A 13,353-nucleotide genomic window follows, 5' to 3' on the forward strand; every position below is an offset into this window, starting at 1 on the left:
CTCCTCCTCCTCCTCCTTGGAATCCTACTGTTGCCTTTTCATGTCTTATTATGGAAACATTGAATATATATAAAAAGAAGACATAATAGTATAATGAGCCATCACGTACCCTCAAATCCTACCATTTATCAAAGGACCACGTAAAATACTACTTCCTCTGTGAGACTGTATTTTCTCATTTCCCTTGCCTGATTTTCTCTCTCCCTCTTTGAACGTCCTGTGTATTCATGGTGCGATACTTTCACTGCACATCACACATGCTCTCTGATGTTACAGGAATTGGTTTGTCTTATTCTCTAGCTCTTTCAATACAGCAGTGACACTCCTTACGTTCGTATAAAAACCTGCGCACGGATGTTTATAAGCAGCGTTATTCATAATTGCCAAAACTTGGAAGCAACCAAGATGCACTTCAGTAGGTGAATGGATTAATGAACTGTGGTATATCCAGACAATGGAATATTATTCAGTGCTATAAAGAAATGAACTATTAAGTCATGAAAAGATATGGAAGAAGCTTAAATGCATATCACTAAGTGAAATAAGCCAATCAGAAAGGCTATACACACACACACACACACAGAGTATGATTCTAACTATATAATGTTCTGGAAAAGGCAAAACTATAGATACAGTAAACAGATCAGTGGTTGCCAGGGGTTGGGGGGAAGGAGGGATGAATAGGGGGAGAACAGGATTTTTAGGACAGTGAAACTGCTTTGTATGACACTGTAATGATAGATGCATAGTGTACATTTATCCAAACCCCTAGGATGTACAACACCAAGAGCGAGTGGGTGATGATGTGTCAATACAGGTGCGTCATTTGTAACAAATGCACCACTCTGGCGGGATGCCGCTAACGCGAGAGGCTCTGCATGTATGGGAACAGGAAGGTATATGCGAATCTCTGTACCTTCCCTTCAGTTTTGCTGTGAACCTAAAACTGCTCTCAAAAACTGAAGTCCTTTATAAAAAATATGGATTCTGAGGGTTTGCTCTCAGAGATCCTGATCCTATAGAGCTTAAACAATTCCCATAGTCAGTGGGAACCAAGAGAATACGGTTCACGATCGATGAGATGTTTGAAAATGTCATTTTCACATAAATAACACAGGAGGGGGAGAACAGAGATGGCATTTGAAGAAATAACCTGCCCACAGAGGGGACATTCTGTTTCGTTCCTATTTTAAAAATGTAAGCACAAACGTGGAAGGGAGAAAAGAAACTGCTATCCGGTGGGTACCTGCTGTGTGCTGGACTCCTTCCCGTAGGTTATGCCAACTAAATCTCTCAGCAGCCAGAGTCTCGTCTCCAGCTTGTCGCTGTGGAAACTGAGTTTCAGAATCATCCTCAGGGTCCCAGTGTTAAGTGGCACGGCGGGGACTTAAAACGAGCTCTTACGTATGCTCAGGGTTGAACTATTTCTACTCCATTCTGTGCTTTTTTTAAAAAAAAATTATGGTTGATATACAATATTATATTAACTTCAGATGTACAACATAGTGATTCAATATTTTTACAGACTACACTATTTAAAATTATTTTTGAAGACCTCAATACCAAAATTCAAAACAGCTGAGAAAAGAACAACAAATGTTCCGTCAACAAATACTGACGGTGTACAAGCCCTGGGCAAAATTGCTGCTGTAGCTGAACGTTTCTGGGTGAGACAGATAATAAATAAGTAATAAGTAGATTCAAAAACGAACACATAAATGCAGAAGTGATTCGAGATTGTGAGACAAGGTATGAGGAATATAAGTGGAAGACGGTCGTGGAGATCTATCTTAGGTAGAGTGGACAGTTTAAAATACTGGGAGTTGAGTGAAGTTGCATTGAATTCGTATTGTGTTTGAGATGCCGGCCTGTGGAAGCTGGTGGGTGTGGCCTGTGCTCCTTAAGTATGTCTGGGGAGGTCTGGGAAGGTTCTGTGGGGCGTGTGATAAACGGGCTGAAATTAGAAGGTTGAGCTCCTGTCCACAGGAGGGCTGGAGCCCCTGAGCCCAGGGACACGGAGGTAAAGCTGTCGTTTCAGGAGATTCATCTGCCGCCTTGAAATAAAAATGACTGCACGTTTTCAAATGAACTTTGCAGCTTTCCTTCTCTAAATTTTATGTAATTCCAAAGAAATCTGGCATCCTGGTGGAAGTCTCAGTGGTGGGTGAGATCCAGTGGTTTGGGGGAATTTTCTGTGTCCACTTCCGGGTCACTGTTGTTAAGCCAGCTCTCTCTCTGTTCTCCCTTCACTCTGCCCTGCTCTGTGAGCTGCCTTACATCTGACCATTGTGACTTAATAACATTTAATGACACTTCTCTGCCACCTTTAGTGCCAGCTACCCATGGAACTGAAGCCTAGATACAAGTATGAAGGCAAGGGCAGCCAGGGTCTTCAGGTTGCCAGTTACTTGGCTGGAAATCCCATTCACGTTGGGAAACAGATTTTTAAAATAAATTTGGAGCCGGGAGCAAAGTCATCCCTTTGTAAAGCTGTGTCAATAATCGTAAACCCTCATAATCATGTTCCCGGACCCTTGGCCAGGCTGACAAACATTTAGGTGTCAGGAGAGCCTCCGGATTCCACCCCTCTGGTTTCTCCTGCTGTTTGGGTTGGCGCTGGAGCGCGATCTTCTGTTTTATGTAATAAGGCACATGAGAGAAGCCCTTTGTGCTTAGCTTCTCTGAGCGGTGCCCAGCAAGATGTCTTGTGTACCCCATCATTTTCGGTACGGTCAGAGCTGGTGAACATTTCTGTGGCTTGGTAAATATTTTCTAACTGCTGGCAAGGTTTTTTTTCTTTTTTTCCCCAGTGCCATTGGGGAAAGGCTTTGGTTTAAGATGAATTTTGCCAATACATGCGTGCAGTGGGACTACAATATTTTTGGAGAAAACAGGCATGGGTGTGACACAGGCTGATGTAATATGGTACCACATATGCTCCATCAGGCCAAGGAGGTTTTTACCCTTTGCAGATTGTGCCAATAAGAGGGCACAGCTGGTTGAGATCTGCAGACGTATACAGAATTCTCTCCTTCTGAGAAGGCTTGTTACTAGCATGTGACATAACATAGAGCCTATTTTCTGACGTATTTTTCATTTTTGCTTTTGAATGTCAAGCAAAAAGGCCACTTATCATAGTTGGCCACTTAGTTTTATTATTCACTTTGCTGCCTCTCCTTAATTTTTTTTTAACACAGTGTTAAATGTTAACAGTCAGGTGTTGGCAGCCTTGCCAAGGGGAACATTTCTTTAAGAAATGAAAGAGGCATTTACAGAAAAGCTGGAGAACGCTGTGCTATCCAGAATTACTTTATAGATTTACTCCTCCAAGTCTGGTTAATGCTTAATGTCACACCTTGGTGTTCAAACAGACCCACTTCGACTCTCCCTTCCTGAAGTGGGAGTTTCCCTGGGAACGATAAACTTGCAGAGGTTTGGGGTGATCGGCACTGCAGGAGGGGTGGAGTCTGTGCAGCTCCGTTTTGCTCGGCTGAAGCGCCGTCTTCCGAGTAAAGCAGCCTTCTCTGGGGTTTTCTTCTGCTCGCTCTCGCAGCAGCCCTGAAACCCTTATTAGAGGTACCTCTGCTGGTCTTTTACGGGGCTGTTCTTCCAGTGATGGTCAAGTAAGTGAATTATGGAATGTTGGTGCGTGCCTTTGTGATTTTTGTTTTATTTACTGTTAAAAAATGAAGGCAGGGTGTTTTCTAATGGTGATTCAACTAGGTTTTGTGTCTGCTGGAACTCTGTTTCTTGTTTTTTTTTTTTTGTCAGAGGAGAACCAGGGGTCTTCTTTTCCCACACCTAGAAGACTTTATTGTTCTTTGGGTCATTTCTTTCTTTAGTCTCCGTGCCAAAAGTTTTCTCTCTTTCTTTTGCTATTTCTTCGTATAGATGTTTTGATGATTTGTTAGTTATAGCTTAATAGTCGATTGCTATTAATGAACTACGAATAATTAATTCCTATGGTGTAATAATTCACTGCTATATTAAAGTTTTTCAAAGGTGTTTTCCTCCATAAATAGGTATTTCTCTTGACATCCATCTTGTAAGAGCTGAGTTAGAAATGAAGAAGAGAGATGCAGGAACTTAAGAGTAACGTTTGCTTGCGGCTTGCGTAAATGGCATCTGGGGAGGCTTTTTTGCAGGAAAAATATATTTTAGTTTCATTTTGCTTCGTTTTATCTGGGAGAACTACAGGGTTGTATTTGTCCGGATTACCTGAATTCTCTGTCACCTGTGTTAGAATCTGCATGATGTTTAGACAAGTCAAACTCATTCATTCTTCCTTAGAGTATCTCATTTAAAATAGCCTTCCCTATGTATTGCCTGAGGCCCATGGATGGGAATTGTTGGAATTAGGCCATTTATCTACTTGGATTCTCACAATCAGATCCAGCATAGTACAGCTCTGTGTATTGTCAATAACTAACTCAGTGACATGTGCTCAATGGCCATCTGAGCTCCAGGAATAGGAAGGGAAATGGTGAGTTTTGAATTTTTGTAAAACGCATAGGTAAGTCCAAATGAGGAGAGAACTGAGAAGACCTGTTACGATGAAGGTGGTTCTTTTTCTTTTTGAATTTTATTTTTTTATACAGCAGGTTCTTATTAGTTATCTATTTTATACACATCAGTGTATCCATGTCAATCCCTATCTCCCAATTCATCCCACCCATCCACCACTTTCCCCCCTTGGTGTCCATATGTTTGTTCTCTACATGTGTCTCTATCTCTGCCCTGCAAACTGGTTCATCTGTACCATTTTTCTAGATTCCACATATATGCATTAATATACAGTATTTGTTTTTCTCTTTCTGACTTAACGTCACTCAGTGAAGGTGGGTCTGAAAGGCTTTCTCTGTGTTGGTTACTGCCAAGCATGTTGCTTCCTGGCTTTGTGCAACTTGGCAGAATTGATCTAGATGTCTGGATTTTGAAGGCATAGAGAGAAAGATCACAATTATACATTACACTGGACTATGATAATATACCAATTCTGTTCCTGAGTTTCTAAATGTTTATTTATTTATTTGGGCTGTGCTGGGTCTCAGTTGCGGCACGTGGGATCTTCGTTGTGCCACGCATGCGGGATCTAGTTCCCCGACCAGGGCTCGAACCCGGGCCCCCTGCATTGGGAGCGCGGAGCTTTACCCACTGGACTACCAGGGAGGTCCCTGTTCCTGAGTTTCTTAAATGACTCATTTTCCTTTATGAGACTGTGCAGCTTGTTTTTTTAAAATGATTATAATTTCATTGCTCTTTCATATGTGTTATCCCATGGTTCTCACATCAGTCCGATATGGTAGGCATTGATGTTACTACACCGTTTTATAGTTGAGGATATCAAGAGTCAGATGAAAAGTGACCCTGGAGGTCTCTTGGTGAGTGAAGGAACTGGATGTAATCTGGTTTTTTTGTTTTGTTTTGTTTTTTGCGGTACGCGGGCCTCTCACTGCTGTGGCCTCTCCCGTTGCGGAGCACAGGCTCCGGACGTGCAGGCCCAGCGGCCATGGCTCACGGGCCCAGCCGCTGCGCGGCATAGTGGGATCTTCCCGGACTGGGGCATGAACCCGTGTCCCCTGCATCGGCAGGCGGACTCTCAACCACTGCGCCACCAGGGAAGCCCCTGTAATCTGGTTTTTAAAAACTCATAACCCCGTACTCCCCTACCTCATTCTCTCTGGTCACCTCTAAACTTCATCCATTGTGGCACAGAGGAAAGAGTTCCCACCTGAGTGTTTGGAGGCCTGGATTCTGATTCTGACTGGGTCATTGCTGGCTCTCTGGTGGTGAGCAGTCACTGAAGTCTTTGGATGTCATTTTCCTGCAAGAGGCTACAGAATATGACTTCTGCAGTTTCTATGCAGCTGCAGATCTCTACTCAGAGCCTTAAGCAGGGTGTGTGTCAGCTCTGTAGTGCTCCCTGCAACGTGGAGAAGAGGTGAGAAAGAATGTAAGCCCACGGGTGTTGTATCCAGCTCTGCTCTGGCGTTTCCTGCTAAGCATGAAGAGATACAGGATGTCCTTAGATGAGGAAAATCCCGAGCCTTTACAAGACTGGATTCTCTTACCGCTTCCTGAGCCGTCATTTTTCAGTCTGTTCTTTTAAACCATCAACAAAAGTATTTGAGCGAAGCTCTCTTGTGGTTTCAGCCCGGGGATGATGAACAAACACATTATGTTCCCATCTTGCCCCCAAAGAAGTGACAGCCTCCTTGCATGGGCCCATCTCTTATCATAATCCTTTTTGGAATGGGGAAAAAGTAAATAAGTATTACCCTACCCTTCGCTTAGGTGTTTTAACTTACGGCAGGTGGTTGAGAAGAGGAAGGGGAGAACAGTGGGAAAGTATGTTTTATTCTACCTCCATGGTTAACTCTGTCAGCTAATCAAAGATCAATTTAGAAAACTCTGGTATACTAAGAGAAGTGTGGGTACATCTGACTGACATTATAAAGGAAAAAATCCTGTAACTAACACCGTCTACCATTACCATTGTTGTGTACAAGAAAATGAAGAAGAAGTTGGAATGCCGAACTCCCAGCAGGGAAAAAAGGGCAGGTCTTCCTGGGTAAAGAGGATTGGCAGCCTTATACTGACACTGCACCCTGCACTGGTGAAAAACCGCATCCGTGATCTCAGTCTGCACTTGGGAGGCTCTGCTCAGCCTGGTGACTGGTGCGTGTCATTCACGGCCGTCCTGGTGGGAAGTGGAGTTCTGAATGTGGAAATGAGACCTGCGTTCCCAGTTCTGTCCTTTTTCTCTGCTGCAGTCTCTGTCCCTGCTCTCATGCTGTGATTCAGACCTTAACTTTATTCTTCCATCTTTCCCAACAGGCAAGAAGAGAAACCCTGGCCTTAAAATCCCAAAAGAAGCATTTGAACAACCTCAGACCAGTTCCACGTAAGTCTGGCAGGATCATCGCCTTAATCCAAATGCTTGCACTTTACAGATTTCCAGGGAATGGGAGTTCATTTTTGGACTGGTGAGCAATACCTTAACTATGGAGATAGTTGTTAGAAAGGAGAGCCCTTTAAAGGAGAAAGCCAAGTACTTACTGTTCTGAGACCCGAAAAAAAAAAATCATAGTCGGTCAGTCGATATGGAATGGGTAGCTTTGAACTCATTGCTAGTTGGTTAAAAATTCTACAAATGCGTTCAGCAGATGGGGTCCTATGTAAATCCAAAAAGGTCACTGGACATGGACTTTCTGCCTTTTCTATATAGATCTGAGCAAACAAGCAAACCCCTGAGAGAGCCACTACTATAAAATTTGGTTTGAGGTAGAAAGATGGTATTTGGTGAGAACTCAGCATCCTGCCACCTAAATCCTGCTCATATAAACAGAAGGCAAGCATGAGACGAAGGACCACTCCTTTGTTAGCTGAGCCTTTGGCCCAAATCCCTAAGGGAGCTCGGGTCCTGGTGAAGCAGGGCACCCTCTCCTGGAGCCTCCACCTCGTCTCTTTGTCTCTCTGTTGGGTGGGGAGGGTATTTCCTGCCTAGCTGGGGGTATGACCACCTATCAAAGCATCTGCATGGGAGGAATGGAAATTCCAAGAAAAACAATTACAGCAGAGGTACCATAAAAGCACAGCAAGTACAATGAGAGGAAATTTAAATGTTTCAGGCTTCTGCTCATCTATAAAAAAGCACCTCCCTTTGTAGAGGTTTCCGACCTTAACCATGATCATTCCCTATCAGACAGTGCACCCCTGGTGTTGGAATGTGCTAATAAAAATGATCATGTTCTGTAAGACTTTGGTCATTGCATCTTATGCAACCATGTAAACACACTTTCCACTGAAGAACCTCTAGGGACGGAGCAGAGGGGAGGGCTGTTCTTCAGCGCCCTGGACTGTGGAGCCAAATTCAAGTGAGAGCGCTCCTTCCATGAGGATCTGCAGGAGGAATTCTTTCCATATCTACTACCAAGACTGGGGTTTCTTTCTTTTTTTCTTTTTTTTTTCTTTTTTTCGGTCCCTCTGGTTATTTTTCTTCCCTTGGACCTATGAACTATGTAATTAATAACTTTTCCTCTCTGATTGGTTTCTTCTCGTGAGCTTAGGCTCAAACATGTGGCTTCCCTATACGGGACTTCGGGGGTACACTTTTAAAACTTTATTTTGAAGTAATTGTAGATTCACAGGAGGTGGCAGAGAAATGTACAAAGTCCCCTGTACCCTTCCCCCATCTGTGTCCCCCACAATGTTAACATCTTACACAAACCTAGTATCACATCAAAACCAAGAAAGCGGTGTTGGTGCAAACCGCAGAACGTGTTCACATTGCACCAGCAATACAAGCCCTCGTGTGTGTGTGTGTGTGTGTGTCGCTCTGTGCAGTTGTGTCACACGTGCAGCCTTGCATAACGACTACCGCAATCAAGATACCCGAGTGTACGGCACTACAAGACCCTCTCCTTTTACTCCCCACCTCTGCCCCCACCCCTGCCGTCCCTAATCCCTGGCCACCACTGATCTGTTCTCCTTTTCCATTTCATTACTTCTGGATTGTGGTGCACATGGAATCATGCGTCTCCGTTCTGAGACTGGCCTTTTTCATCCAGCATCACTTCCTTGAGGTTCATTCAAGGTATCGCACGTATCCATAGTTTATTCTCTGTTGTTGCTGACTGCCATTCCATGGTATGGATATACCACAGTTTGTTAAACCCCTTAGCCTTTGAAGGAGGTACAAGTAGTTTCCAGTTGAGGTGTTATGAATACATCTGCTGTGAACATTCCTGTGTAAGTTCTTGCATAGAAACAAGCCTCTGTTTCTCTGGGATATATGTCCAGTAGTGTAATTACTGGGTCATACGGTAAGTCCAGTTTTAGTTTTGAAAGAACTGCCAAGTATTTTCCAGGGTGATTTTACCCATGTACACTCTTACCAAAAATGTATGAATGACCCACTTTCTCTGCATCCCTGTCAGCGTCATCACTGCTTTTCATTTTAGCCATTCTGGTAGATGTGAGATATCACTGCAGTTTTAATTTTCATTTCTCTAATGGCTGTTCAATACTTTTGGCATTTATTTCCCATCCCTATATCTTCTTTGGTGAAATGTCTGTGCACTTCTCTGCCTATTATGTAATCAGATTTTTTTTTTTTTATGTTGAGTTTTGAGAGTTCTTCATATATCCTAGATGCACAGAGTTTGTCAGGTATGTGATTCAAGAACATTGTCTCCCAGTCTGTAATGGGTCTTTTCGTCTTTCTATTTTTTTAAAAAAATTATTTATTTATTTATTTTTGGCTGCTCTGGGTCTTCGTTGCTGCGCGCGGGCTTTCTCTAGTTGCGTCGAGCGGGGGCTACTCTTCGTTGCGGTGCGCGGGCTTCTCATTGCGGTGGCTTCTCTTGTTGTGGAGCACGGGCTCTAGGCGCGCGGTCTCAGTAGCTGTGTCACACGGGCTCAGTAGTTGTGGCTCACGGGCTCTAGAGCGCAGGCTCAGTAGTTGCGGTGCACAGGCCTAGTTGCTCCACGGCACGTGGGATCTTCCCGAACCAGGGCTCGAACCTGTGTCCCCTGCATTGGCAGGCCGATTCTTAACCACTGCGCCACCAGGGAAGCCCTCGTCTTTCTATTTTGATGAAGTCCAATCTATCAGTGTTTCCTCTTATGTGTTATGTTTTTGGTGACAAGTTTAAGAACCCTTTGCCTAGTCCTGGGTCCTACAGATTTTCTCCTATGTTTTTTCTAGAAGTGTTTTAGTTTTACATTTTAGATTTAAGGCTATGTTACATTTCGAGTTTAATTTTTGTACAAGATGTGAGGTTTAGGTTGGGCTTTATTTTTTTTTGCCAATGGATTTCTCGTTGCTCCAGCGCCATCTGCTGAAAAGGCTATCCCTCCTCCACTGAATTGCTTTTGCGCCTTCGTCAGATATTAATTGGGCGTATTTGTGTGGATCTGTTTCTGGGTTCTCCATTCTGCTCCACTGGTCTCTGAGTCTGTTGCTCTGCCAGTCTGTCATACTGTCTTGATTCCTGCGGCTACATAGTAAGCCTTCACATTGGGAAAAGTGATTCCTTGCACTTTTTCTTTTTCAAAACTATTTTGGTTACTCTAGGGCTTTCCTCTTTTCATGTTAGTTTTAGAATAAGCTTGTCTATGTCTACAAATAAACTTGCTGGGATTTTTGGTAGGAATTGCGTTTAACCTATAGATCAGTTGAGCGAGCATTGACATCTTTACTGCACTCAGTCTTCCAGTCCATGAATGTGGTAAATTTCTCCAAGCATTTAGATTTTCTTTGATTTCGTCCAACAGTATTTTATAGTTTTCATCACACAGATTCTCTCCATCAGGCTTTGTGAGGATTTATACCTAAGTGTTTCCTTTTTTTGAAGCAATAAAAATTGTATTCCACTTTTGATTTGCATTTGTTTATTGTCAGTATTTAGAAATGCAATTGGTTTTTGAGTTGACTGCATACCCTGTGACCTTACTAAAACTCAATTATTAGTTCCAGGAGCTTTTTTAGTAGATTACTTAGAGTTTTCTGTGTAGATAGCCATACCTTCTGCAAAAAAGACAGTTTTATTTCTTCCTTTCCTGTTTTTTTTTTTTAACCTTTATTTTCTTACCTTATTTTAGTGGCAAGGATATTTAGTACTATGTTAAATAAGATTGGTGAGAGCAGGCTACCTTGCTTTGTCTCCCATCTTAGAGGGAAAGCATTCAATCTTTCACCATTAAGCATGATGTTAAGTCCTCATAGATGTTGTTTATGAGGTTGAAAAAATTCCTCTCTGGTCGAAGTGTACTCAACATTTTTATCATGAATGTGTGTTGAATTTTGTTGAGTGTTTTTTTTGTGCATCAATTGATGTCATCTTGGAGTTTTCTTCTTTGTCCCTTTGATATGGATTACACTGACGGATTTTTAAAATATCGAACTAGCCTTGCATACCCCCCAAAAATCCCACGTGGTTGGGATATACTACTTTTTTTTATACATTGTTGGATTTAATCTCCTAAAATGTGAAGATTTTTGTGTCTTAAATTCATGAGAGATGTTGACCTGTAATGTGTGTGTGTGTGTGTGTGTGTCTGAGCTATTATGTTCTGGTTTTGGTATTTAAGGTAATACTGACCCTATAAAATGAGTTGGTAAGAGTACCTTCTGTTTTCTGGTAGACATTGTATAAGATAAGCGGTAATTCTTAAAAAAATGTTTTTGAGCTATAACTGACATATAATATTAGTTTCAGGTGTACAAAATAATGATTCGGGACTTCCCTGGTGGCGCAATGGTTGAGAGTCTGCCTGCTGATGCAGGGGCCGCGGGTTCATGCCCCGGTCGGAGCCTGTGCTCTTCAACGGGAGAGGCCGCAGCAGTGAGAGGCCCGCGTACCGCAAAAAAAAAAAAAAAAAAAAAAAAAAAAAAAAATTCCCCCAGGGAAAAAAAGTAGGCTTATATATTCCTTTTTTTGGAGCTTTTAAATTACCAATTCATTTTTTTTAATAGTTGTAGGGCAACTCAGATAATCGATTTCATTGTGGCTAAGTTTTGGCAGTTTGCAATTTTCAAGGAATTTCTTCTAAGTTGTTGAATTTATGAAAGTAAAGTTGCTCATAGTATTTCCTGATTATTCTTTTAATGACTGCAGGATATACTGAGATATCCCCCTCTTTTTTTGCTGATATTGATAATTTGCGTCTTCTTTCTTTTTATCTGTGTTGGTCTTGCTAGAGGTTTATCAATTTTTATTGAATTTTTAAAAGAGCCAACTTTGTTTTCTTTATTTTCCTCCTTTCAATTTTATTGATTTCTGATTTTTTTCTTTGACTTTTCAAATTGACAACGTTATTGAGATAATTGTACAGTCACATCCAGTTGTAAGAAACAATATAGAGAAACTTTATATTCTCTGCCCAATGGTAACATTTTGTGAAACTATAGTGTTATAAGCTCAATTGATATTGACAGTGATACAATGTACCCATCTTACTCAGGTTTTCCAGTTTTACTTATATTCACTAGCACGTGTGATGTTAAATTTCTGTACCATTTTTGTCACCTGTGTAGGTTCATGCATTCACCACTACAGTCAAGAAACTGGTTCTGAAACCAATAGGATCCCTAATGTTGCCCTTTTATAATCATGACTGCCTTCCCTCCTCACCTCTCCCAATACTGTTTCTCACTCCTGGCAACCACTAATCTGTTGTCTATTAATTTTTCTCATTAAAAAATATTATTATATAAGTGGGATTATAGTGTGTAACCTTTTGGGATTGGCTTTCGCCACTCCAGCATAATTTCCCGAAGATTGATCCATGCTGTATACATACTTTGCTCCTTTTAATCGCTGAGTAGTATATCTTGCTGAGTTATGCGTGTACATTTGTAAGTGTGCGTGCAGACAGCAGAGCTTAACCACTCACCTACTGAAGACATCTCGGCTGATTCTAGTTTTTGGCTGTTGTAAGTAAGTCTATGAACAATCATGTACAGGTTTTTGTGTGAACATAAACATTTAGTTCTCTGGGAGGAAAATACCCATTAGTGGAATTGCCGGTGGCAGTGCGTGTTTAGTTTTTAAGAGATTGCCCAACTGTTTTCCAGAGTGGCTATATTATTTTGCATTTTCACTGGCAATGTATAAGTGATTCAGTTTCTCTACAACCTGTCCAAGATTTGGTGACGCCACTATTTTTTGTTGTAGCCATTTGAATGGTGTATTGATATTTTTCTGCTCTTTATCATTTCCTTCGGGATATATTTTCATATCCACTTTCCAGCTGTCTTTTATTCCTTCCCTTTAAAATTTGCTAGTCTTCACCTTCTAATTTATATTAATTTTCTGGGTTTTTTTTAATGAATTTTTGAAAACCACCATAAATCCTTGCTTGGTATAAAGAAGTGAATAAAAACCTATGCAAAGGTAAAAGTAGTTTCTTTGTTGTCTTTCCCTCATGTGGTAGAATAAGCCTTGAATGTACTTTTCTGTTTCATCCTGTAAAGCCAAGGTCCCTTCATGGCTGTAGACTGTCCCACGTTAGCTCATGGACAGGATTATTGCTGTTGTTGTTGTTATTATTATTTTAATACTGAGGCTGAAATATGTACTCCTAAAGAAGAAGCTTCCTCATTTTGAGTTTTTCTTGGCAATTTTGTGAGGTTGGCTTGGTAACTCTTGCCATTTATATAGACCCTGCCGCCTTCTGCTGAACTACACACAAATAAATAGACCGGGACAGAGCCCCATTCTTTTTAGGGCCGCGTGTGTGGTCTCTTCACTTGAGTTTTTTTCTTTGAGTCACTGATGCCAATGTGTCTTTGACTCAGGTTTCTGGGCTGTTCTCTCACTTGATTGGCAGCAACTGATTCTAAATCGA

The 13,353-nt window shown here is 41.7% G+C and overlaps 1 protein-coding gene across 4 annotated transcripts in view; it reads left to right on the top strand.

Annotated features, from left to right (window-relative positions):
- Positions 1 to 13,353, top strand: part of MAP2K6 (mitogen-activated protein kinase kinase 6) — a 130,255-nt gene that overhangs the window by 82,563 nt on the left and 34,339 nt on the right. For 3 of the 4 annotated variants that reach the window (XM_059998017.1, XM_059998018.1, XM_059998016.1), the window contains exon 2: positions 6,838 to 6,904. In XM_059998017.1, coding sequence (XP_059854000.1) covers positions 6,838 to 6,904 — 67 coding nt within the window. Of the gene's footprint in view, positions 1 to 3,596; positions 3,624 to 6,837; positions 6,905 to 13,353 lie in introns of those variants that run through there. The other variant, XM_059998019.1, reaches the window with a different exon arrangement.

Source organism: Delphinus delphis, chromosome 19, assembly GCF_949987515.2.
Source record: "Delphinus delphis chromosome 19, mDelDel1.2, whole genome shotgun sequence".
In the NCBI taxonomy this organism is placed as follows: Eukaryota; Metazoa; Chordata; class Mammalia; order Artiodactyla; family Delphinidae; genus Delphinus; species Delphinus delphis.